Below are 26,419 nucleotides of genomic sequence, written 5' to 3' on the forward strand. Positions count from 1 at the left end.
ACAAAATTAATCATTTTAAGTCAATTATTACCTGAATTTCCCAATTTTAATGTTCAAAATAAATGCATAGAAAGCTAGTTTGATCTTCTGCACTATATCAGGTTTTCTAAATCAGCCATACTGAACACTACAGGTAGTCCTGGACTTATGAATGTAATGGAGCCTGCCCATTCCATTCATAAGCCAAAGATTCATGCGAATGAATCTTATACCTTGAATGAGATTACTCCCTGCTTTTGCCCATGAATTTGATAATCAAATGGCTTGTTAAGTGCACATGAGGCATCTCAGGATGGGGAAGGCCAGGGGGGCCTACTGATGGAACAGGCCACCTGTTTAAGACCACCTAAAGCCTCCCCAATCCACTGAAATACCTTATTCTCCCCACAATTGCTTCCCCCCCCAACTAATCTGCTGCCCCAGGTCACTTACCATGCAAAGATCTAGCAAGCTGTCTCCTCTCCAGCCTCTCAGTCATGTGCGCCCCTCTGCAGCTCCGTTTTGGTGTGTGCAGGCCTTGCCCAGCACTTTGCTGGCCAAAATGGAGCTACTTCACACCAGCTAAGGCTTCCCCCGACCCACAGATACCTCATTCTCCCTCCCCTGCGGTCCCCAAAATTGCTTCCCCACTCATCCTGCCGCATCAGGTGACTTGCCTTATGAAGATCTGTCTCCTCTCCAAAGTTTCTTTGCCTGCTTCCTCCTTTCTTGTCAGCAAAGGGCTTGACAAGCCTCCGGCAATGAAAAAGGAGGCCCGGAGGGCTGCGTCGTCTTTCTGGTCCTTGTTTTTCATCATCAGAGGCCTCGTCAAGTGGGCCTCCTTTCTCGTTGGCAAAGCGCTTGAGGATTGCATCCCTTTAGGCTTCGGCAGCCCTTTTCAAAAAGCCTTTGCTGGTAGGAATGGAGCTTTGTATGGATGCTCCCGCGCTACCCAAGCTCTGTTGGTGCCAGCCAACCTTTTTGCAAAGGGCTGCCAAAGCCTACAGGAATGCAATCTCCCTGCAGGCTTTGGAAAGGAGACGGCAAACAAAAGGAAGGCCTGAAGGAACGAAGTCTTCCCTCAGTTTGCAAATATCCAGGCTTCAATTCACATAGAGGCCTAAAGTGCGAGATCACATGAGATCAGTAGCACGAGATCTCGCACTATTAATCTCGCATGATCTTTCAGTACGTTAGGCCTCTGTTTTCGGCAAATGCACCGAAATGCTAAAGCAATGAAGCAGGCAAAGAAAGTACAATAGAGATATCTTTGCAAGGTAAGTGTGTCTCCACAGGTGGGTTGCTTGTGAAGAATAGGCAGGGTGAATGTTGCAGAGCCTCTGCGGTCATTCGTAAGGGCGAACAATTGCTGTAGTGTGCAACATTTGTAATTTCATAAATGCTAGGGTGTGCTTATCGTGTAACTTCAAATGTTCGCTAAGGGAACATTTGTAACTTGGGGTTTACCTGTACATGATGCTACTTTCTTACTTTTTAATGGAATGATTTAAAAGAAGTGAAAAAGTTATCATTTCCATCCTTCCCAATATGGAATCTCTGGACTTGTTTGAAACTATAACCTCTCAGAATTCCCAGCATATTTGTAAGTTTTGGAAAATGTAGTTCCAAGATATCCAGAAGGCCAATCCAGAAGAAAGTGTGGAAAAAGGGCCCATTGAATAAAAACCAAAGATTTTGGAGTTAAATGCAATGAAGTGTCTTACTAACATGGACAGTTACAGTAATCATTGGGTACTTGGCCAGAACATTCAGAGGTAATTAAATTGAGGCACTTTATAAGCATCATATCCAGAGAAACTACAAGTTTCATTGCAGGTAATTATTTGGAATGATCTGGCTGAAGCAAGCAGTGGGTGATGAACCAGAGTGGGCTGGGATACTTTCTGTCTCTGGCACTTCGAGTCTTCTCTTTCAGGTTCAATTTTTTTTTTTTCCCATTTTGCTGCAATATTCATATTTTCAGGACTGATTCGTAAACGCTACGGGGCGCTTATCACATAATTTGAACGTTCACTAAGGAAACGTTCGTAACCCGGGGATTACCTGTACTATAATTTCCATTACTTTTATATTGCTCATCAATGAGCAATATCCAGGAATGATGGGATTTATGCCCCACTACAGTCTGGATTTGTGGAAGGCTGAACAATATCACTGAACAGCAATGTTCTTGTTTCAATATTTAAGCATTGACAAGGAGCATCAGCAATTATATTTATATAATTATATAGATATATGTAATATATATATTATTATACATATAATATTATATAATAATATTATATAATAATTTTATATTATATATATTATATATATATAATATATATATAATATATATATAAATATATTTTTTATATATATTTATATATTATAATTATATATATAATATATATAATTATATATATTATATACAAAGTTGACTTTGTATATAATATACAAATGGATGAAGACTATTGCTTAACACAATGTAAGCCGCCCTGAGTCTTCGAAGAACGGCGGGATATAAATTCAAATTACAAAAAAATATTTATGTCAGAGTAAACAAATAGAACACTTCAACATTCCAAATCATTTTAAACGTTCTAGCCTTCAGAGTATCTAGCTATCAAAGAACAAGGAGCAGAGGGAGGAAAATGAAAGATACAAACAACTTTAATGCAGACTGAGTCAGCTGCGTATCAAATCATATTCATGAATCAAAAAAGCCCATCAATAGAACTTCATGGAGTAAATGGGAAAATAGGATGACTCAGAAAAGAAAAGTTGTTTTTGCGGCATGATTAAGAAGTATATTATTTATTAGACACAATTGAGAACTACATGTCAATTGGTTTAATGAAAGCAGAAATGGGCAGTTCTTAATCATACTTTTTTTTTTGAGAAAAAAAAATTTCAGCTTGCAAATATTTGGAATTTAGGAGGCTGCGGATTGATGTTAACTTGCAATCTATTCTTGCCAAATGAAAACTAAATAAGGAAGCAAAAATTCAATTCTTGTATTCAGGAACTACCATTAACAAATTACCATTAACAAATAGACAGAAAATTCCAACTTACAGTGAAAAATAACACAGGGACTGTAAGGATGACTGCAACAATGACGGCGACACGAACAGTTAAGATAAGGATGTCATCTTTATTCTGGTATTTATGAAGCAAATCTGATTGAACAGATTCTGCAGGGAAAACAATGATAATTAATTAATACAAGCTGCCATTTAGTAAAAAAAACATCTTAACAACTTGGAATTTAATCTTTTGAAATGAGGCTGGTGAATCACCCTTTCAAATTGAATTGTCAGAATGGTTCAGCGCATCAAACTGTGTGGGATCCATTTGTATCTGCTAACAGAGACTTGGCCTCAGTAATTCAATGTTCAATGAATGTTTGTGGTTATGTGCTTTTTCTTAATTGATTCAGAAATGAGAATCTATGATTTTCTAACTCAAATCAATTTTCTGAACTGAATTTCAAATTTAAATCAAAGTTGATTAACATTATAATCTTCTATATCAAGAGTGTCAAACTCGATTTCATTGAGGGCCACATCAGGGTTATGGTTGACCTCGGGGGGCTGGGTGGTGGACATAGCCAGCTGAATGTTGCTCACATGGCGGGGGGGATCCATTGTCTTCAGAGGGGATGGCAAGACCAGGGCAAGCACCAAACCCTTGTCCACCAGAGGAGCATCGCTGTCCCTCTCAGGCCATGCGGAGGACACCTGGACAGCGCCGCTAGCTGCCTGGAGCTCTGAGCAGTGGAGGGCAAGCACCCAGCCTGCTCTCAAGCTCCCAGGGCACTGGGACCCCACAGCCCAGCCCAGTCACACTTCCCCAAGGGGGCGCCCAGCTGAACTTACTCCTCCTCGAGACTGTGGCTGCTGTGCTCTCTCCTTGGCCAAGTTGCTCATGGTGTGTGCAGGCGGGCAAAGTGTGTGGGTTCTTGCGAGAGGACTCGGCTTTGTAACCAAAGCATCCTTAGCTATAGGATGGGAGACCACAGGGAGGGGCAAGGGGATGGCGAAAGGCAGCAGGGCTGCTGCTGGCCAAATGCTAAGGAAGGACTTTTCTTAGACTGTCCCTCTCATAATCCCTTTCCTTCCTTCTCATTGCCATCTTCCTTCTTTCCTTCTCATTCCCATCTTCCTTCCCTTCCTCCTTCTTATTCCCATCCTCCTTCCTTTCCTCCTTCTCATTTCCATCTTCCTCTTTCCCTCCTCCATCTTCTCCTCTCCCACCCTTATTTCTCCTATCCCTACTTTCCTTCTTTCCTTCCTTCCTTCCTTCTTCCCTGCTTCTCATTTCCATCTCCTTCCTTCCTCTGCACTCAGGGAGGCATGAGGGCAGGTGGCTATGGCTTTCCCACACAGGGGCGGGGGCAATCCCAGTGAAAGGGAAGCCTTGGGTGCTTGTGAAGCCAGGCTGGCAAGCAGGGCATGGAGGTACTTGTGGTAGGCACAGTGATGATCTACAATTTTTTGAGCCATCTAGGCCAGAATGCGGTCAGCCTTAGATCTGATCCACGCAGCTGCCCTGGAACCAGCAAGGGACCGCCCTGCTGCCTCGGTGAAAGGGAAGCCTCGAGGGCCGGTGAGCGGGGTATGGAGGCGTTAATGCAGATGTGGTGCTGATCTACAATGTAGTGGCAGCCATCTGGGCCAGAACGCAGTCAGCCTTAGATCCGCAGTGCCACTTTGGAGCCAGCTTGGGGCAGCCCCTGCCGCCTCGGCCCTGCCCCATGGGCACACACATAGAAGGTGGACATCCTGGGTAAAAGGATGCCAATTCTCACACACTCACCGCCTCCTGTGAATGCATTCAGGGTACAGGGTGGTGGCGGCCCATCGTTGGCTCCAGGGCAGCTTTGCGTATCTAAGGCTGACCACATTCTCGCCTGGATGGGCACCAAAAGGTTGTAGATCAGCCTGGGCAAGGCTGAGGCAAAAGAATGACCATGGGTGGGCAAAAAAGGAGTGGATTCTGACTTCCTGCCAGTTTTCCTGTAGAATTATCTTGTGGGAAGCTTCCTTCCTTCCTTCCTTCTTTCCCTTCCCTTCCCTTCCCTTCCCTTCCCTTCCCTTCTTCCCCCCTCCCTCCCTCCCACCCATCTCTTTGCTAGGGAGAAAGTCAGTGGAGAAGTCAACAGGAAGTTTCAAGTCCAAGGCCAGCAGGCAGGTATGTGACTGCCATTGGTTGGGGGTGAAAGTGAGGTGGTGCAAGTCAGAAATGATACATGGAGGTGTGTGAGAGATACTGTGTGACATGGAGAACACAGCATGAGTCAGGAGGTGTGTAGGAGCATGGCACAGGTTGGGGGAGCACAGAAGGGAGTGGCATGGACTGGGAAGGGCTTACAGGGATCCTGTTCCTCTTTCCCTTCCTGCCTTCCTTTCTTCTTTCCTTCCTTCATGTATCAAAATCAAATTTACTAAATTTTATCCAATTTCATTTCTCAAATTTATATGCCACTCATCTTGCGGTTTGAGCTGACACTGGGTGGCTAAGTCTTTTCCCCTTCCCTTAAAGTGGCTGTTGGGGGGGGGGGGAAGCCTGCTACAGTGGCTGAGAAATGCCATGGAATATTGAAAATGAATATCATGTGACCACAGTCCAGCGCAGAACAGCATCATCAGATAAGAAAAAGCCCTTTTCAAATTAAGCATGAGGCCTCCTGATCTGGATGTTACTTTCTGTACAAAGAAGGAAGAAAGTGGCAACACACATACTTTATAAAATTCATGTTTGACTGTGATAATGTTTGAATTATAGGGTAATCATTATTGGCCTCAATTGCTTGCTTTAAAAAGTATTATGAGTCAAGAAGAAGTTACCTTAAATATCATGCATGTTAGGGACGACTGAATACATACATACCATAAAATGTCAAGTAGCCAAAAATAGCAGTTAAAAAGTACATGACAAACATGGCAAAGAAAGAGATTTTTGTAACCATCTGCATTCTTTTCTGGGAATGACTGTAAAAAAAGGGGGGGAGAGGAATGAAGATAAATGAATATTGGTGGTATTATTATTCAATTATTATTTTCATTCAGAGGCTGTTCAACTCCTCAGCAACATTTATTAAACTTTAATACATGCTCACAGACACTATACCATTTACTGTACTCATTTATAGATAAAATGAGTAATAATGTGAAGCTTACTTACAAAGGGAAATAGTAAAAACCGATACTTCATTCTTAATCCAACTCTTTTAATAATGAGTAAGAGCTAATATCCCTTTCATGGATCACTGCCTTGTCGTGGCGAAGGGGCTTGCACAGCACAATGAAACTATGACCTATGCCATTCAGGGCCACCCAAGACCGACAGGTCATAGCAGACAGCTCTGACAAAACGTGATCCACTGGAGAAGGAAATGGCAACCCACTCCAGTATTTTTGCGATGAAAACCCCATGGACAGTACCAAAAGGCAAAAAGATATGACGCCGGAAGATGAGCCCCTCAGATCGGAAGGTGTCCAATATGCTACCAGGAAAGAGCAGAGGGCTAGTACTAGTAGCGCCAGAAAGAGTGAAGTGACTGGGCCAAAGCCAAACGGACGCTCAGCTGTGGATGTATTATGGTGAAAGGAAAGTCCGATGCTTTAAAGATCTATTCTCCATAGGAACCTGGAATGTAAGATCCATGAATCAAGACAAGCTGGATGGGGTCAAACAAGAGATGACAAGACTGAACATCGACATCTTAGGAATCAGCAAACTAAAATGGACAGGAATGGGTGAATTTAATTCAGATAACCATCAGGTATACTACTGTGGGCAAGAACCCCTCAGAAGAAATGGAGTAGCCTTCATAGTCAATAAAAGACTAGGAAAAGCAATACTAGGATACAATCCCCAAATTGACAGAATGATCTCAGTTCAAATCCAAGGCAAACCATTCAATATCACAGTAGACCATGTCTATTTCCCAACCACTGGTGCTGAAGAGGATGAAATTGACCGGTTCTATGAAACCCTACAGCACCTTATAGAATTAACACCAAAAAATGATGTCCTTATCATCACGGGGGATTGGAATGCTAAAGTAGGAAGCCAAAAGATAACCGGAATAACGGGCAAGTTTGGCCTTGCAGTACAACATGAAGCAGGGCACGGGCTGGTAGAATTTTGTCAAGATAATATGATGGTCATAGCAAACACTCTTTTCAAACAACCCAAGAGATGACTCTACACATGGACATCACCAGAAGGTCAATACACAAATCAGACTGACTATGTGCTCTGCAGCCAAAGATGGAGAAGTCTATACAGTCAGTAAAACCAAGACCAAGAACTGACTGTGGCTCAGATTTAGGCTTAAATTGAAGAAAGTAGGGAAAAGCACTAGGCCACTCAGGTATGAACTAAATCATATCCCTGATGAATATACAGTAGAGGTGACAAATAGATTTAAGGAATTAGCTCTGATGGACAGAGTGCCTGAAGAACTATGGACGGAGATTCACAACATTGTACAAGAGGTAGCAACTAAAACCATCCCAAAGAAAAAGAAATGCAAGAAAGCAAAATGGCTGTCTGAAGAAGCTTTACATATAGCTGAGGAAAGAACGGAAGCGAAAAGCAAGGGAGAAAGAGAAAGATACACCCAATTAAATGCAGAATTCTAGAGAATAGCTAGAAGAAATAAGATTGCCTTCTTAAGAATAGAATAGAATAGAATTTTTTATTGGTCGAGTGTGATTGGATACACAAGGAATTTGTCTTGGTGCATATGCTCTCAGTGTACATAAAAGAAAAGATGCCTTCATCAAGGTACAACATTTGCAACACAAATAATGGTCATAGGGTACAATTTAACACTTAATGATACAACACTTAATGATAATCATAGGGTACAAATAAGCAATCAGGACAATCAATATCAACATAAATCATAAGGATTACCACCAACAAAGTTACAGTCATACAGTCATAAGTGGAAAGAGATTAGTGATAGGAACGATGAGAAGATTAATAGTAGTGCAGATTTAGTAAATAGTTTGACAGTGTTGAGGGAATTATTTGTTTAGCAGAGTGATGGCCTTCGGGAAAAAACTGTTCTTGTGTCTAGTTGTTCTGGTGTGCAGTGCTCTATAGCGTTGTTTTGAGGGTAGGAATTGAAACAGTTTATGTCCAGGATGTGAGGGATCTGTAATTATTTTCACAGCCCTCTTCTTGATTTATGCAGTATACAGGTCCTCAATGGAAGGCAGGTTGGTAGCAATTATTTTTTCTGCAGTTCTAATTATCCTCTGAAGTCTGTGTCTTTCTTTCTTGTGTCTTTCTTGTTGGATTGCAGAACCAAACCAGACAGTTATAGAGGTACAAATGACAGACTCAATAATTCCTCAGTAGAACTGGATCAGCAGCTCCTTGGGCAGTTTGAGCTTTCTGAGTTGGGCAGAAAGAACATTCTTTGTTGTCCTTTTTTGATGATGTTTTTGATGTTAGCTGTCCATTTTAGATCTTGCGATATAATAGAACCTAGAAATTAGAAGGTTTCTATTGTTGATACTGTGTTGTCTAGTATTGTGAGAGGTGGAAGTATGCAAGGGTTTCTCCTAAAGTCTACCAACATTTCTACGGTTTTGAGTGTGTTCAGTTCCATATTGTTTCGGTTGTACCACGAGGCTAGTCGTTCGACCTCTTGTCTATATGCGGATTCGTCATTGTCTCAAATGAGACCAATCACTGTTGTGTCATCTGCGAACTTCAGTAGTTTAACAGATGGATCGTTGGAGATGCAGTCATTGGTATACAGAGAGAAGAGAAGTGGGGAGAGCACACAACCTTGGGGGGCCCATGTGCTAATTGTACAGGTATCTGATGTGATCCTGCTTAGCTTCACCTGCTGCTTCCTGTTTGTTAGGAAGCTTGTGATCCACTTACAAGTCTGTTCAGGTACCTGTAGCTGGTTTAGCTTAGTTAGAAGAGTGTCTGGAATGATGGTATTGAACTAAAGTCTACAAAGAGGACCCTTGCATAGGTCTCTGGAGATTCAAGATGTTATAGGATGTAGTGCAGAGCCATATTAACAGCATCATCTGTTGATCTATTTGCTCGGTATGCAAATTGCAAGGGGTCTAACAGCGGATCCATGATGGTTTTCAAGTAGGAAAGCACTAGCCTTTCAAAGGTTTTCATAACTACAGATATTAAAGCAACTGGTCTGTAGTCATTCAGTTCCTTGATGGTGGGCTTCTTCAGCACTGGGATGATGGTAGAGAGTTTGAAGCAAGAAGGAACATAACACATCTCTAGTGATTTATTGAAGATATGGGTGAAGATGGGGGCCAATTGGTCAGCACAAACTTTTAAGCAAGAAGGAGTTATCTTGTCTGGGCCTGGAGCTTTTCCTGGCTTTTGTCTGTGAAATAGGTCCTGCACTTCCTTTTCTGTAATCACTAGGGGTTGTGAACCCAATGGGATGGGGTCAGTTGTAGGAGACTTGGCTGTTGTTGGTGTGTCTGAGATGGGGGTTGTGGAGATAGGTGGCTGTAGTTTCCTTTCAAACCTGCAGTAAAACTCATTCAGGTCATCTGCCAGATATTGATTACCTTCAGCCTGGGAAGGAGGTTTGCCATAGCCGGTGATATTTTTAAGAGTTTTCCACATGTTTGCTGGTTCATTTGCTGAAAACTGATTCTTTAGCTTTTCAGAGTAGCTTCCTTTTGCTGCTCTGATCTCCCTTGTTAGTGCATTTCTGGCCTGATTGTACAGCATTTTATCACCTTTTCTGTAGGCTTCCTCTTTGGAATGACGTAGCTGCTTAAGTTTAGGTGTGAACCAAGGTTTGTTGTTACTGTGTATTCGCAAGTTCCTTGTCGGTACACATAGGTCTTCACAGAAGCTGACATATGATGTTACAGTATCTGTGAGTTCATCCAGGTCTGCAGAGGTATCTTCAAAAATATTCCAATCAGTGCAGTCAAAAAGCAGGTCTGTAGCTTTAATTTTGACTGCTCTTTAGAAGGCCAGATCCTGAAGATGAAACTGAAATACTTTGGCCACCTAATGAGAAAGAAGGACTCACTGGAGAAGAGCCTAATGCTGGGAAAGATTGAGGGCAAACGAAGAAGGGGACGACAGAGAACGAGGTGGCTGGATGGAGTCACTGAAGCAGTAGGCATGAGTTTAAATGGACTCCAGAGGATGTTAGAGGACAGGAAGGCCTGGAGGAATGTTGTCCATGGGTCGTGATGGGTCGGACACGACTTCGCAACTAACAACAAAAAAAGCTTTAATTTTGCCTCCTCTGTCCAGGTCTTCACTGATTTAATTATTGGTTTTGTGGTTTTAAGTCTTTGCCTGTAAGCAGGTACAAGATGAATCATGCAATGATCAGAGTGTCCTACAGCTGCTCGTGGTAAAAACCGATAGGCATCTTTTAGTGTTGTGTAGCAATGGTCTAAAGTATTCTTGCCTCTATTGGGACAGTTGACATGCTGAAAGTATTTTGGTAGCTCTTTCCTTAAGTTTACCTTGTTTAGATCTCCCAAAATAATGGCCAGTGAATCAGGGTATTTGGCTTCAGCCTCCATGATTTGGTCAGCTAGAGTTCGTAATGCCTTGTTTACACAGGCTTGTGGTGGGACATAAACAGCAATTAGAAGAAATTAGGAAAATTCACGAGGGGCATAGTACGGTTTGCAGTTGATAATTAAAGTCTATAAATTGTTGTCACAGAATTTGTAAATTACTTTTAAATCTTGACACCAGCTGCTGTTAATATATAGGCATAAGCCTCCTCCCTTCTTTTTACCAGATGTTTCTGTAATTCTGTCTGATCTTTCAATCTGAAACCCTGGAATATGCAGGCTACTATCTTCAATTGATTCATTTAACCAGGTTTCAGAGAAGCACAGGACTGCTGAACTGCAAAAATCAGAATAGTATTTGTTTAAGAGGAGTATTTCATCCATCTTATTTGCAAGTGAACGTACATTTGTTAGGAAAATTGAAGGCAGAGGAGTTTTATTGTTTCTATTCCTTAATCTGTTCAAGATCCTAGCCCATTTACCTCTCCGCCACTTCCGTCGTTTGTTTTTTTTTGGTAATCCATGGCTCCAGGGGAATTGCCTCTTCCTGTGTTAGAATCTCCTCCATGTTTGTAAAGACGGGGGGGGGGAGTGAGTTCACAGAAAGCTGCTCCTTAAAGAAATGTTGCTTAATTTTTCAAAATTGAGAAAGGAGTTCGGCAAGGTTGTATCCTGTCAACCTGCCTATTTAACTTATATGTAGAGCACATCATGAGAAAGGCGGGGCAAATGAATCAAAAATTGGAATTAAGATTGCTGGGAGAAATATCAACACCTCAGATATGCAGATGATACCACTCTAATGGCAGAAAGTGAAGAGGAACTAAAGAGCCTCCTGATGTGGATGAAGGAGGAGAGTGCAAAAGTTGGCTTGAAACTCAACATTAAGAAAACTAAGATCATGCCTCCTGGTCCTCTCAATTCCTGGCAAACAGATGGGGAAGAAATGAAGGTAGTGACAGATTTTATTTTCCTGGGCTCCAAGATCACTGCAGATGGGGACTGCAGCCAAGAAATTAAAAGACGCTTGCTCCTGGGGAGGAAAGCTATGGCAAATCTAGACAGCATACTAAAAAGCAGAAATATCACCCTTCCAACAAAAGTGCATATAGTCAAGGCTATGTTTTTCCCAGTTGCAATGTATGGTTGTGAAAGTTGGACCATAAGGAAGGCTGAGCGTTAAATAATTGAGGCCTTTGAACTATGGTGCTCGAGAAGACGCCTGCGAGTCTCTTGGACTGCAAGGCGATCAAATCAGTCAGTCCTAGAGGAGATCAATCCTGACTGCTCTTTAGAAGGCCAGATCCTGAAGATGAAACTGAAATACTTTGGCCACTTAATGAGAAGGAAGGACTCACTGGAGAAGAGCCTAATGCTGGGAACGATTGAGGGCAAAAGAAGAATGAGGTGGCTGGATGGAGTCACTGAAGCAGTCGGCGTGAGCTTAAATTGTCTCCGGGAGATGGTAGAGGACAGGAAGGCCTGGAGGAAAGTTGTCCATGGGGTCGCAATGGATCAGACATAACTTCGCAACTAGTAACAACAAGGGCTAATACATAAATTCTCAAATGCATTCTTCATTCACTGTCACGAAGGAATGTATTTAAAACATATGAAACATCCCCCAAATTTAAGAATTAATGATTAAAAGGTTCACTTTCTAATTTCCATCAAAACTTCATCTTATTTTGCATGAATGTGTACATGTTTCTTAGAAGGTCATTCTTCAGTATAGTATGTATAATCTCAAGACAGTTTTCATTGCTAGTACAGAATTAAAATATAATGTATGCACCACAAAATTGAAAAAACAATCACTAAAACAAGAACCAATGGCTCCTTGCACACTAAAAATTGCAATCCTGGGGAAGTCCTAAAGAGTCTTCATGGGAATTAGGTTCCAAGATTGGGGCACCATAACTGAAAAGCTTCCTTGCCAGCATCCTACCTCATTTCTTTTTGCAAGGTTCTTAGTAACAGTGTTAGAGCAATTCAAGTGGAGCCCTGCAAAGATCTATCTGTAGTGGAAGCAAATGAATGAATTTACTGTAAGTATAGTAATATATGTGATTAAACATGTGGATTAACGTGTATTTTTCTCCCACTGCAAACAACAGCTGCTGGGATGATCACAATAAGCCAAATTGGAGGTTTTGGTAATGCTCCAAATTCCTATCTAGTTTCATAGGAAAGTTACAGTAATTCTTGAAGTGGAAGAGAAGGATTCTGTTGTGATTATGACATGAAAGAAAGAATCCATTCCCATATGCTGGGAAAGATGATGATGATGTCTTCACAGTAACCCTTCCTTTAGAACCTGAATCTGTGCAGGCTCCCTACCTACTACTATTTAGAGTAGAGTTTGTTATTGTGTCTATTCAAAGCATTAGTGAAGACATATAAATGGCTTATCCAAGACCTCTTAGAGGTAGTTTGGCTACATGTACATTTTGATATAAAGTTCCTTCTCTGTGTCCTGAAAGTAATGAAAGCAAGTATCTTAAGGACAACAGAAAGGACTTTCACAATAGCTGCATCTAAACCATTTAATATCTAGCCTTGGAAGAACAGACTAGCCCCTTCTCTGGTGGATTTTCAGCAAGATTTTTAGAAAGTCTTTACGTTACAGACAGAAAACTTTATTTCAAAACTGTTCTTGCTGTTATTTGATATAATTTTATTGGATAACTATTTTTAATTTGTTCTAATTTTTATCTCATTTTAACTTTCAACCATCCAAAATAACATCTATGAATTAAAATGGGATAAGACATTTCTAAACAAATAAATAAAAAAATACATATAATGTCATGTAGTATCATCATTTGAGCTTGTAGTATCTAAATTTGATACCAAATGGAATTGAATATCCAGCAATCAAAAATCTAGGACAAGAGAAACATAAATGTATGATCTATAGCAGGGGTGTCAAACTCATGACGACATGTTGTTGTCATGTGACATATAACAACTTTTTTCCCCTTTGCTAAAATGGGGATGAGGGTAGTCAGCGTGTGACGCATCTGGCCCACGGGCCGCAAGTTTGACACCCCTGATCTATAGGGATAAAAGCAGTAATGCACTGTTTAGGATTCTGAGATTGTTCTAAGAATGTAATACTGACTTGGAAGAAAAAAGCTCTTAACCAACAGTTTAAGGCTGATTTAAGTAACAACAGGAATCTGGTTTACAAAGAATATTTTAATCTGGTTAAGAGGAAAGAAGAAACAAAATGGCAAACCAAGAAATGAAAAGTTTTAAATCCTTTGAGTCTGATGTATAAATAATAGTTTCCTCATTGTGTCAATCATTGAACCATCAAAAAAACCATGATAGATCAAAATAGGCTATTAAGCAGTAGTAGCTCATTATAGCAGCATATACTGTGCTTAATAATTTGAATCCCTAATTTAAGGACCTCAACTAACAGGAAACAAGCTAGATCAGGGGTGACAAACTTGCATCGTAACGGTGTAGTCATGTGATGTATTGGGGCTTTTCCCTCCTTCGCTAAACCAGGCCGGGGTGGGGCCAGCACATGATGCAACTGGCCCACGGGCTGCAAGTTGACACCCCTTGGCTAGATGAAGCAGGCTCTTTTCAGTCCATGCACTCATCAATAAATGTGTTTTTCTTCCACACTAATCAGTAATTTTTCAACTTATGCCCACAATTGGGTGCAATTTTAGTAGTAAAACATTATGATCGTAAGTTGCAATTTTACCACTGTTTATGAAGTTGTTAAATGAATCATAGGATTGCAAGTCCAAATCCAGCTTTTCCAATGGGCATTTTTGCCAGAAAGTGGTAAAAATGTTGAAAATGCAACTGTCCAAAATGCAATGTGATCTCAGTGGTGGTGTGGCAGTCATAACCTTAAGGATAAGTCACAAGTAACTTTTTTCAAGTCCATTGTATCTTTGAACAGTTATTAAGTAATATGGTTATTTAATGACCTTAATTTTAGGGTTAATAAACCCTAAAATATATAGGTTTTGTGTTTAAATAATTACAAATGCATTTGTATGAGTGAATTTTTTTTACAAAATATTTTAGCTCAAGCACATTTATGCTAAAATATTTAATAAATTTGTTACATGTTTTGAATACAGCGCTGCAGTACAAAATCTAAAGAAATGAAAAATATAATTTAATCTGTCAATTATTTCAGGAGTTATGGATCAGATGAGTTTGTATTAAAAACTATAAAGATTAAAGTTCTCAGGTAGATCTAGAAAACAATGCTAAAGGAGACAGATTAATTTTGTTTGATTTTGTTTCATTATTTGTTTAATAGTTGATTAGTCCCTTTTAGGCATCATTCTATTTGGATAGATATACAAAGACTCTTTATAATGGGGATGTTAGCCAATTTCATATGTGCTAAATTTAATGCGTGCAATTAAAGCTGAAGTTCTATTCACAAAAAAAGTTTTCATTGTTTCTTCTTGGGTTTTTAATCATCTGTTATCTTTCCAGAGTTGTCAGTGTGAAATGGGTGGCCATATAAATCAATAAATCAATCAATTAATCAAATACTGACAACCTGACTTTTCACAGATTGTTTAGGCTACAATAAAATTTTTAACTCTTGTTAGAACAGTTTATGGTTAGGAATGATGCAATGGTAGTCCAAACACTTGGAGAATAGTGTTTGTATTTACTTTACTTATATACCTACAACCCCTATATAATTTCTGGGATTGTGATTCTGATTTAAAGGCATGTATACTTTACAGGATACAGAAAATATCTGTGCTTTCAGATTTTTAATTAGGCTTATATATATTTAAAACAAAGAATCCTCAAAAGATCTGAAATTTCAGTATACTCTGCCTTACAGAATTTACTGATATACCATGTTTCCCCTAAAACAAGACCCATCCCAAAAAGAAGCCCTTTGTTTTTTTGAACATATGCGCTCAAATTAAGCCCTACCCCCAAATTAGCCCTAATTAAGACCCCACCCACCCCGGGGTACAAGGGCTGGGGTGAAGTAAAAATTAAGATGGGGGGGATGGGGGGTGGAGCTGCCCTACTTACCAGGCCTCGCATACCCTGACATCTGCCTCGACTTCTTCTGCAGCCATTTCTTCTGTGGCCCACTTCTTCTGCGGTCGCTTGCCACCGCTCGCACGCGTCACCCCTGGCCTCGGTTTCACCATCGGAGCCTTCCAGAAAGCCCTCTGCAGCTGAGAAATGGGCTCCAGATTGATGCGTGTGACACCCTCGGCCTCCATTTTGCCATCAGAGGCCTTCCAGAAAGCCCTCTGCAGCTGAGCAAAGGGCTCTGAATTGACGCTAGCCTCCATTTCGTCATCAGAGCCTTCCGGAAAGCCCTCTGCAGCCAATAACAGCGCTCCAGATCGATTCTTTTGCTGTCAGAGCCTTCCGGAAAGCCCTCTGTTATTGGCTGCAGAGGGCTTTCTGGAAGGCTCTGACAGCAAAATGGAGGCTGGAAGTGCCACTGCAGCAATCCGGAACTCATTTCTTGGTTTCTTGGAAGGCCTCTGATGGTGAAACAGAAGCCGGGGAGCGCCATGTGCATCAATCTGGAGCCTGTTTCTCAGTTGCAGAGGGCTTTAAAGGAAGGCTCTGACAGCAAAACGGACGCTGGGGGCAACGTGTGCAAGGGGTGGCAAACAGTTATAGAAGTGGGCCAGCAGTGGGTTCCTGCTGGGTGGGGCTGTCAGTACTATGGTGGCGAGGTAATTCAATAATTAGACCCACCCGAAAAGAAGCCCTAGCTGTTTTTTCGGGGGGTCAAAAGAAAATAAGACTGGGTCTTCTTTTCAGGGAAACACAGTACTTTTTAACTTTTTAACACCTGATTTAAAGAGTAACGTTAAAAGTGAGAGGGGGGGGGGGAAACCACCATCTACATCTCTGCTAGGTTAAGCTGCCTTTGGGCCAGATGTGAATAATGATGCTGTAGCTCGAGATCCCTTTAGACTGATTTTTAGCATTATTGGTGTTTCTATAAATAGCTATGCAGTTCTAAAGCAATTGCCCACCAAGTAACAATGTCTCTTCAATCCCCTCCTTAAGTGAATCAAATCTTTCTGGAATGCTGGGGGGAGGGGGCAGTGTCAAATATTCCCTCTCCTTTGGGTAATGACAGCGCTACAGTATATAACTCAATATTCCTATCATTCAGGTTAAAATGTTCTTTTTAATAATCAGTAATAAAAATTCTCTTACTCTTTAAGTTCACTGTAGATTGGAAGGACTGATGGATGGCACACAAATGCAAATGCAATGGTAGGCAAAGCATACACACTCTGTTAAAAAAAAGTAAGAATCAGGATACTTTTCCTAAAGTTGTTATAAAGTCTTTATTGTTTCAAATATCAGAATCGGAATTTTCTATACTTTTGCATCTGCAGTAAAATGAATGTTTGAAAGATAAATTTCAGTGAATGTGCTTAGTAGAATATGTTTATGGAACACAGAGTTCTTAAGCACCATTTAGTTTTACTCTCTATTACCAGAACAAAGTATATGCCCTGAGATTTCTTATTAAAATTTTTAAAAAGCACATTCTACAATTGAATTTGTATGTTCCTGTAACACCTATAGCTCTATAGTAGAAAGAATTGGCAAATACTGTAGGGAAAAAAAAACGTACCTTAGAATTAAACGTAACATACTTTGGTCTACAAGCCTCCATACCAAAACTAAAATTGGAAAAGGTAGCATCTGTTGCATTTCTGTCCAGAAAAGGACAAGAAAGCTGAAATTTCTTGTATATGACCTACAATAAAGGATCAAAGTTGAAAGATTCAGCAAATAGTTTTAAAATTTAATTTTAAAGTTTAATCACTCAGACCAAATTGAAACATTAAGTCCAACTTACCACTATGAGAAAAAATACCATGCATGTCAGGGAAAATCCACTAGTATAGCCAAGATAGCCTGATGGAAATTCAAAGGACAACATATTCAGTAATTTATTATTACTTTCATTTATGTACTGCATCATCATTCCATCCCTTATATGCATTTGACATTTTTCACCTTTTTAAATGATCATATAAATATAATGAAACTTAATAGGCAGTGATTCTTAATTGGGCTAGTAATATTCAATATTTTTACTGAGGTATCTGTCTGTCTGTCTGCCTGTCTATCTATCTATCTCTTAAATTGCCCATCTCCCTCAGAGATTTAAAGATTTATTGATTAAAAATTATCTATAAATAGAAATATATTTCTATATAATATAGTTTTATAGGTTTAGCACTGATGTTACCCTTTGGGTAATGAAATGTCTGCAAGAAAACAACCAAGCTCAGTGAACACCAAGGACTCCTCATTTCAACCCTGAGCTACAAATATTTTCCTTTATTAATAGAGGTTGCATAGCAGTAATGATTTATGGGCATTACGAGAAGTGCCTGTTACTGCTTGTGCTGCTGTATTTTGAATCACATGTAGCTTCTGAATGTCTTCAAGGCCAGGCCAATGTGTTGCAATAAGTGCATTGTAATAGTCCTGTCTCAAGGTAACCATCATATGAGTGGCCATCTGAAGGGCTTCCCAAACATTAAGATGAATCTGAACAAAGATCCTCTTACTACATCTGCATACATCTGCATCTGCTATCCAATTAGAGAAGGTGGCATAGATTGTTCTTCAAATAACCTTCTCTGAAACTCTTTAGATTATTCAAAAATAATGAGCAAAATTTTGAACTAGGACACAAAGCAGGGGTGAAATGCTACCGGTTCAGGCGAACCGGTAGTGGAGATTGGGGCGGTTGAACAGGTAGCAACTGCTGGCTGGCCATGCCCCTGAGCCGGCCCGCGGCCCTGCCATGCTTCCCTGCCTTCCACGTGGCCTTTCCACCATCACCCTGGCCAGCTTGTGAACGCAGGCAAACGGAAGGCAGGCAAGCATGGCAGGGCTGCGGGGAAGGGAGCTAGCAGCCTACTGGGAAGGGAGCTAGCAGCCTGAGGGTCTGGCTCACGGCACGTCTGAGGAACTTGTTGCGGCCTGGGAACGGGCCGCGGCGGGGGCCTTAGACCGTGTCGTGCCTCTGTGGCCTCTGACAGGTCCTCTGGCAGGTCCCAACCGGCTCCTTGGTTCTCCGAGGAGCTGAGGGGGATGAAGCGCCGGAGAAGACGCTTAGAGAGCTCTTGGAGGTCTAGCCGTTCAGAGGCTGATCGGACACTAGTGAAGTCCTATACTAGGGCTTACCTAGTGGCATTGAGGGAAGCGAGGCGTTCCTACGCCTCCTCCCTCATTGCGTCGGCAGATAACCGTCCAGCCGCCCTGTTTTGGGGGACTCGTTCCCTCCTTCACCAGGGGGAGCGGGATGACCCGCTGCAGGGACGTGCTGAGGAGTTTAACGGTTATCTATACGATAAAATCGTTCAGCTTCGGGACGGGTTGGACCAAAATTGCGGTGACTCAGGTGAGATGTCCGAGGGTGGTCTTGGTGACGTTGTTTGGGATGAGTTTGACCCTGTGGCTCCCGAGGACATGGACAGGTTGTTGGGTAGGTTGAATGCCACCACGTGTTTACTGGACCCGTGCCCCTCCTGGCTGGTGCTGGCCACTCAGGAGGTGACACGAGGCTGGCTCCAGGCGATTACGACTGCTTCTTTGGTGGAGGGTGTCTTTCCGGCCGCCTTGAAAGAGGTGGTGGTGAGGCCCCTCCTCAAGAAGCCTTCCCTGGACCCGGCTGTTTTAGCTAATTATCGTCCGGTCTCCAACCTTCGCTTTGCGGCGAAGGTTGTAGAGAGTATGGTGGCATATCGGTTTCCCTTACACCTGGATGAAACTGTCTATCTAGACCCGTTCCAGTCCGGTTTCCGGCCCGGTTACAGCACGGAGACGGCTTTGGTCGCGTTGGTGGATGATCTCTGGAGGGCCAGGGATAGGGGTTGTTCCTCTGCCCTGGTCCTATTAGACCTCTCAGTGGCTTTCGATACCATCGACCATGGTATCCTGCTGCGCCGGTTAGAGGGAGTGGGAGTGGGAGGCACCGTTTATCGGTGGTTCTCCTCCTATCTCTCCGACCGGTCGCAGACGGTGTTGACAGGAGGGCAGAGGTCGGCCCCGAGGCGCCTCACTTGTGGGGTGCCGCAGGGGTCGATTCTCTCACCCCTTCTGTTCAACATCTATATGAAGCCGCTGGGTGAGATCATCAGTGGTTTCGGTGTGAGGTACCAGCTGTACGCTGATGACACCCAGCTGTACTTTTCCACACCGGACCACCCCAACGAAGCTATCGAAGTGCTGTCCCGGTGTCTGGAAGCCGTACGGGTCTGGATGGGGAGAAACAGGCTCAAGCTCAATCCCTCCAAGACAGAGTGGCTGTGGATCCCGGCATCCCGGTACAGTCAGCTGAGTCCGCGGCTGACTGTCGGTGGCGAGTCATTGGCCCCGATGGAGAGGGTGCGCAACTTAGGCGTCCTCCTGGATGAACGGCTGTCTCTAGAAGATCATTTGACGGCCGTCTCCAGGAGAGCGTTCTAACAGGTTCGCCTGGTGCGCCAGTTGCGCCCCTTTCTAGACCGGGATGCCCTATGCACGGTCACTCACGCACTCGTGACGTCTCGCCTGGATTACTGCAATGCTCTCTACATGGGGCTCCCCTTGAAAGGCATCCGGAGGCTGCAGTTAGTCCAGAATGCGGCTGCGCAGGTGATAGAGGGAGCCCCCCGTGGCTCCCACATGACACCTATCCTGCGCAGACTGCACTGGCTACCGGTGGCCTTCCGGGTGCGCTTCAAGGTTTTGGTGACCATCTTTAAAGCGCTCCATGGCATAGGGCCGGGCTACTTACGGGACCGTCTGCTGCTACCGAATACCTCTCTCCGACCCGTGCGCTCTCATAGAGAGGGACTCCTCAGGGTGCCGTCAGCGAGGCAATGTCGTCTGGCGGCGCCCAGGGGAAGGGCCTTCTCTTTGGGGGCTCCCACCCTTTGGAACGAACTATCCCCAGGACTTCGTCAGCTTCCAGACCTTCGGACCTTCCACCGCGAGCTTAAAACACACTTATTTATTTGCGCAGGACTGAGTTAGATTTTAAATTTACGGGTTTTAAACTGGGTTTTATTTTTTATATTTTTTAATATTTGGCGTTTAGAATAAGTTTTTAAATTGTTTTTTACTCTGTATTTATGTGTTTTTAAGTGCCTGTTAACCGCCCTGAGTCCCTCGGGAGATAGGGCGGTATACAAATATGATTAAATAAATAAATAAATAAATACTCCCTTCTCCATAGCCCTGCCATGCTTGCCTGCCTTCCATGCTGCCTTCACGGCGGTCCCCCACGCCCACTTGCCTTCCGAGGTCGGTATCCAGCTAACCCTAATCCTCATGCCCTTGGGGGAGATGCAATGGCTGCTACCTTTGCCTGAAATGCCTCTCGCATCTTTCGGAAGCGATTGGGAGGGGGGAGAGCACTCAGCAAAGGCCAGGAAGACCCACCTGCCCCCTCCCTCCCTCCTCCCCCCCTTTCTCCTGGCTGGCTGGCAAGAAACAGGGTGTGGACAACTGCCGCCATGCTATTCTACCACCTCTGTAAAACTGCTCTACGGCTCCATTTGCCTCCAGTGCCCCAATGCAACGCCCGAGGCTTGCGCGGGGCAGACCATAGTGGCTGCAAGGCCGAGATGCTGCCCATGCAAAGTGGGGGGGGGGGAGAATGCAGGTATCACTCCAAGAAGCCCTTCTCCTCCTCCTCTTCTCCTCTGCCAGCTTTGAGGCTGGGCAGGGCTCGGAGCAGCAAGAGGGAAGGCAAGGCAACCTTGACTTTCTCTTCCTCCTCGTGGAGTTGAGTTCATTTTGCAAGCTTGCTCGAGGTTTCCAACTTCGCACAGCCTTTGGGGCTTTTGTGCAGCAAGCCCCCCCTGTTGTGACCCAGGTTCCTGGACCCAGACTCCTGGACTCGGATGATTCAGAAAATGAGGGAGAAGACCTGGCAAGCCCTGCTTCTCTTGAGCCCTCTCCCTCCCTGGCACCCACTCAAAGGGAGGAGGAGGGGCCGGCAAGGCCTGATTCTCTGGAGCCTTCTTCTGATTTGGCAACGCCCCAAGAACAGTTTTGGAGTGATGCGAGGCTGCGGAGGCGTGACCGGCGCCAGCAGAAACAGCGTTGGGAGGAAGCCAAGTCATGATTGTCATGCAGTGACATCTGCAGAGACTATAAATAGGAGGCGGGACTTCCTGGTTTTTTGTCTTGGACAAAGTAATGAATTGGCGCGAGCTAACTGTTTCAATGGAGGGAAGAATATATTCGTGAGTAATTCTGGCCTTATCTATAATTTCCTCGTTATCTCCAGAAACTTGGCAGGCCCATGGGTAGACGTGGCCAGGACATGTATCTATGTAAATAAAAGGAAAAAAGGAAGGCCTCTGGCGGACTCTTTGCTGGGAGTATTGGGGGAAGGGAAACAGAACATTTTGTCCAAGACCTGACTAAAACATCTTCTACCAAAGATGGATCAGCAGCAGGTACAGCAGCAGTTAGAGCAGCTACAAGTGGCTAATCAACAGCTCCAGCAGCAAGTGGCTCACTTGGCAGGCCAACTTGCTGCCAGGAATGTGCCTGCAGCCCCCCCCCACCATCCTCCCACTCCTCCTCCTCGTCGCAAGTGCCCGATAACCGTGCCGGATAAGTTTTCTGGGCAGCCTGAGATGTTCCCGACCTTCTTGGGACAGTGCCAGCTCTACATGGCTATGAGGCCAGAGGATTTCCCAGACGACCGGGCTAAGGTGGCCTTCGTGATTAACCTTCTTTCCGGCTCGGCTGCTCGATGGGCCACGCCCCTCTTGCTCCAGGACAGCCCCTTGCTGGCGGACCAACAGCGTTTTTGGCAGCACCTGCGCACCATGTATGAGGACCCCGTTCGAATGCTGACGGCAACCAGGCGCCTTAAGGAACTCCGTCAAGGGAAACGCCCCTGCAGGAGTACATCGCAATTTCGTCTTTTGTGCCAGGACTCTGACTGGAATGATGCAGCGCTGGTGGACGCGTTCCAGGAGGGACTCTCAGAGGAATTCCAAGACGAGCTGACCCGCATGGAGACGCCGCGGACCCTCGACAACTTGGTGCCCCTTTGTCTCCGCCTCGATGCCCGTCTGCAACGGCGACCGTCCCGTCGCACCCCCCGGGACCCTCCGTCGACATCTGCACCCCCACTTCCTGCACCACCAGCACCCAGGGTCGCCCCACGTTTTGTAACCGCTGCAGAAGAGCCCATGAAGTTGGGAGCGGCCAGACCTCGCCTAACAGCCCAGGAGCGGAACCGGAGACGCCAAGGGGGATTGTGCCTGTACTGTGGGGAGCCCGGCCACTTTGCCGCTTCTTGCCCCAGAAAGCGAAGTGGGGCACGCACGCCGGTCCCCGAATCACAGCGTAACCAATCGGGAAACGGAGCAGGCCCGACCTCGGGGAAACCCTAGGTCGGGCACGTACTAAGCCCCCACTGGACGTTGCGGAAGTAGACTCTGGGCCCCCTCGGCATCTGATTCTGGACACACGGATATGGTTGGGGAACCAGTCGGACGGGCTCCAGGCGCATGCGCTGGTGGACTCAGGGGCCACAACAAACTTTATGGACCAGGCCTTTGTGACCCAGTTTGCGGTCCCGTGGTTCCGTGGACCCTCCGATGCGGTAGAGACAATTGAGGGTCGAGACCTGGTGTCCGGCCCCATTAAATTCGCCACCCAGCCTTTGCGCCTGGCTATTGGGGACCATGAGGAGGCGATCCAGTTTTATGTCACGGCGGACCTTCATTTTCCCTTGGTCCTTGGGTTGGCCTGGCTTGGACCCACGATCCTCAGGTGGCCTGGTCGCGAACGCCATCTCTTTCCCGAGTCTGCAGTGCGTCGATCACATCCGCCACACCTGTGCCGGCCAGAACGCCCCCACCGCTGCCATCACCTTGCCTCCTGAGCTGGCGGACTTCGCCGGCGTGCTCAGCGAGAAGGAGGCGGACCGACTCCCGCATCGGCCCCTCGATTGCCCGTGGACCTTCTGCCCAACGCACCACTGCCTGTGGGACGCCTGTATTCCATGTCGGAGCCGAGTTGGCCGCCTCAGGGACTTCCTGGACAAAAACCTGGCCCGAGGTTCATCCGCCTTCAAAGTCCCTCTCGGCCCCGGTCCTCTTTGTGAAGAAGAAGACAGGGGACTTGCGCCTATGCTGTGATTACCGCCGGCTAAACGCCATTACGGTGCGGAATCGCTACCCCCTGCTGCTCATCCCGGAGCTACTGGAAAGGTTGCGGGAGGCCACGATCTTCACCAAGCTCGATCTCCGGGGGGCCTACAACCTGGTGCGGATGCGAGAAGGAGACGAATGGAAGATGGCATTCGGCACCCGATACGGACACTACGAATACACTGTCATGCCATTTGGGTTGACCAACCCTCCCGCCGTTTTTCAGCACTTCATGAACGACGTGTTCCGAGACATGTTGGATCGGTTCGTGGATATCTACCTGAACGACATCCTGATTTACTCCCGGTCCAGGGAAAGCCACCTTCGACACGTCAGTCTGGTTCTGCAACGCTTGCGGGAGCAACAACTCAATGCGAAGCTGGAGAAATGCGTCTTCTTCCAGACTTCCATAGAATTCCTCGGGCATATCATCTCGCCCGAGGGCATAGCCATGGACCCATGTAAAGTAGAAGCTTTGTGTAGCTGGGAAGCCCCTCGTCAGGTGAAGGATGTTCAGCGCCTGCTGGGCTTCGCCAACTACTACCGGACCTTCATCCCGGGCTTCGCCACACTGACAGCTCCACTTACCCAGCTCCTCAGGAAGAAGGTTGCATTCCGGTGGGGTCCCCCGCAGCAAGAAGCATTCACAGCCCTCAAGAAAGCCTTCGTCACGGAACCCGTCCTGAGGCATCCCGACCGCTCCGGCCTTTGTGGTGGAAGCGGACGCGTCCAATGTGGCTCTGGGAGCGGTGCTGCTACAGGCTCCGGCGAATGGCGGCACACTTTTCCCTGCGCTTACTACTCCGGAAACTCAATCCTTCCGAGCGCAACTACACTATCTGGGAAAAGAGTTGCTGGCTATCAAGGCTGCATTCGAGGCTTGGCGACACCATCTGGAGGGCCCGACATCAGGTGGAGGTCCGAACGGACCATCGGAATCTCGAGCACCTCACCACAGCTCGGAAGTTGAACCAGCGGCAGATCCGGTGGTCGTTGTTTTGCCCGTTCAACTTCCGCGTGACCTACATTCCCAGCGGTCACAACCGGAGGCGGATGCCCTGTCCCAAGCCAGAGTACCTCTGCGCCAAGGACCCCCTTCCTCCACGGACAGTGCTGCGGCAGAAGCCTTGGCAGCACGGAGCCAGTGGACTTGCGGGCCCAGGTGCGAGGCGCAGCGCCAGGACGCCTGGTCGCAGCAAAGGAGAGCGGAGGTGGGCCCCACGCCTCCTTGGACCTTGGAGGAGGACTTACTCAAGTTTGGGCGATTATATGTGCCCACAGGACCACTCCGAGCCCTCGTCATGACCCAGTGCCACGACAACCCTGCAGCAGGACATTTTGGGTTCTTCAAGACCTCCACCTGGTGACACGGACCTTTTGGTGGCCCAGTGCGGCATGATATACATGCCTACGTGACATCCTGCGTACCGTGCCGGCAAGCCAAGACCGCCACGGGGCCCCTCCCGGCTCCTCCAGCCCTGCCGACACCCGACAGACCCTGGGGGGCGATCTCTATGGATTTCCTGACAGACCTGCCGCCGTCCTCTGGGTTCACCACGGTGCTGGTGGTGGTGGACATGCTCACCAAGATGGCACACTTCATCCCATGCCGCGGACTGCCCACAGCCGCAAAAACGGCCCGTCTCTTTCTGCAGCACATCTTCCGCCTCCATGGTCTACCGGACAGGGTGGTTTCGGACCGCGGAGTTCAGTTCACAGCCCGCTTCTGGAAGAGCCTGATGGCCGCGTTGGAGGTGCAGGTATGTCTGTCGTCATCGCACCATCCGGAGACCGACGGGGGTACAGAGAAGGTCATCGGTATCCTGGAACAGTATCTCCGTTGCTTCATCAACCAGCAACAGGACAACTGGGCCGACTACCTGTCCCTGGCGGAGTTTGCTTTTAACAACTCTCAGCACACCTCTACTCAGATGACCCCGTTCTTTGCCAATGTGGGGTACCATCCGCGGCTCTTCCCTCTGGCACCACCGGATTCTCCTGTTCCCGAAACATAGACCTTCCTGACGGAATTGCATGCGGTCCAACAGTTGGTACGTCAGCAGCTGAATCGGGCAAAGGAGGACTACAAACGGTCCGCCGACCGCTCCCGAAGGGCAACGCCCCCGCTGGCAGTTGGAGACCGGGTGTGGCTCTCCACCAAACACCTCCCGTCCGACCGCCCGGTAAAGAAGTTGGACCACCGATTCATCGGCCCGTTCCCTGTCGAGGCAGTCATCAACCCGGTAGCCTACCGACTGACCCTGCCACGATCCATGCGGATCCACCCCGTTTTTCACCGGTCCCTTCTGGTTCCTGAGGCCACACCGAGTCCCCTTCGGTGCCCAACAGCACCCGTCACTGTCGCTGAGGACGGGTCGGAGGAATACGAAGTCCACAGCGTCTGAGACTCCCGCTGGCTAAAGGTCGTTTCCAATATTTGATCGCGTGGAAGGGATACGGGACTGATTTCTCCTGGGTAGATGCCTCCGACGCTCAGGCCCCTGACCTGGTGCAGGCCTTCCATGAGCAGAACCCAGCCCGACCGCATCCCGATCGTCAGCCCGGGGAAGGGCCCTGCGGTGAGGATAGTGTTGTGACCCAGGTTCCTGGACCCAGACTCCTGGACTCGGATGATTCAGAAAATGAGGAGAAGACCTGGCAAGCCCTGCTTCTCTTGAGCCCTCTCCTCCTGGCACC

At 45.9% G+C, this 26,419-nt stretch overlaps 1 protein-coding gene across 5 annotated transcripts in view; it reads right to left on the reverse strand.

Moving 5' to 3' along the window:
- SLC38A1 (solute carrier family 38 member 1) overlaps positions 1-26,419 on the reverse strand; it is a 179,477-nt gene that overhangs the window by 20,378 nt on the left and 132,680 nt on the right. For all 5 annotated transcript variants that reach the window (XM_058189939.1, XM_058189935.1, XM_058189936.1 and 2 more), the window contains 5 exons: positions 17,401-17,459; positions 17,173-17,298; positions 16,746-16,825; positions 5,875-5,975; positions 3,058-3,176 (listed from right to left, as the gene is read on the reverse strand). In XM_058189939.1, the coding sequence (XP_058045922.1) occupies positions 3,058-3,176; positions 5,875-5,975; positions 16,746-16,825; positions 17,173-17,298; positions 17,401-17,459 (485 nt within the window). The remainder of the gene's footprint in view (positions 1-3,057; positions 3,177-5,874; positions 5,976-16,745; positions 16,826-17,172; positions 17,299-17,400; positions 17,460-26,419) is intronic.

The sequence above is a fragment of the Ahaetulla prasina genome, chromosome 7, assembly GCF_028640845.1.
Source record: "Ahaetulla prasina isolate Xishuangbanna chromosome 7, ASM2864084v1, whole genome shotgun sequence".
Taxonomy (NCBI): Eukaryota; Metazoa; Chordata; class Lepidosauria; order Squamata; family Colubridae; genus Ahaetulla; species Ahaetulla prasina.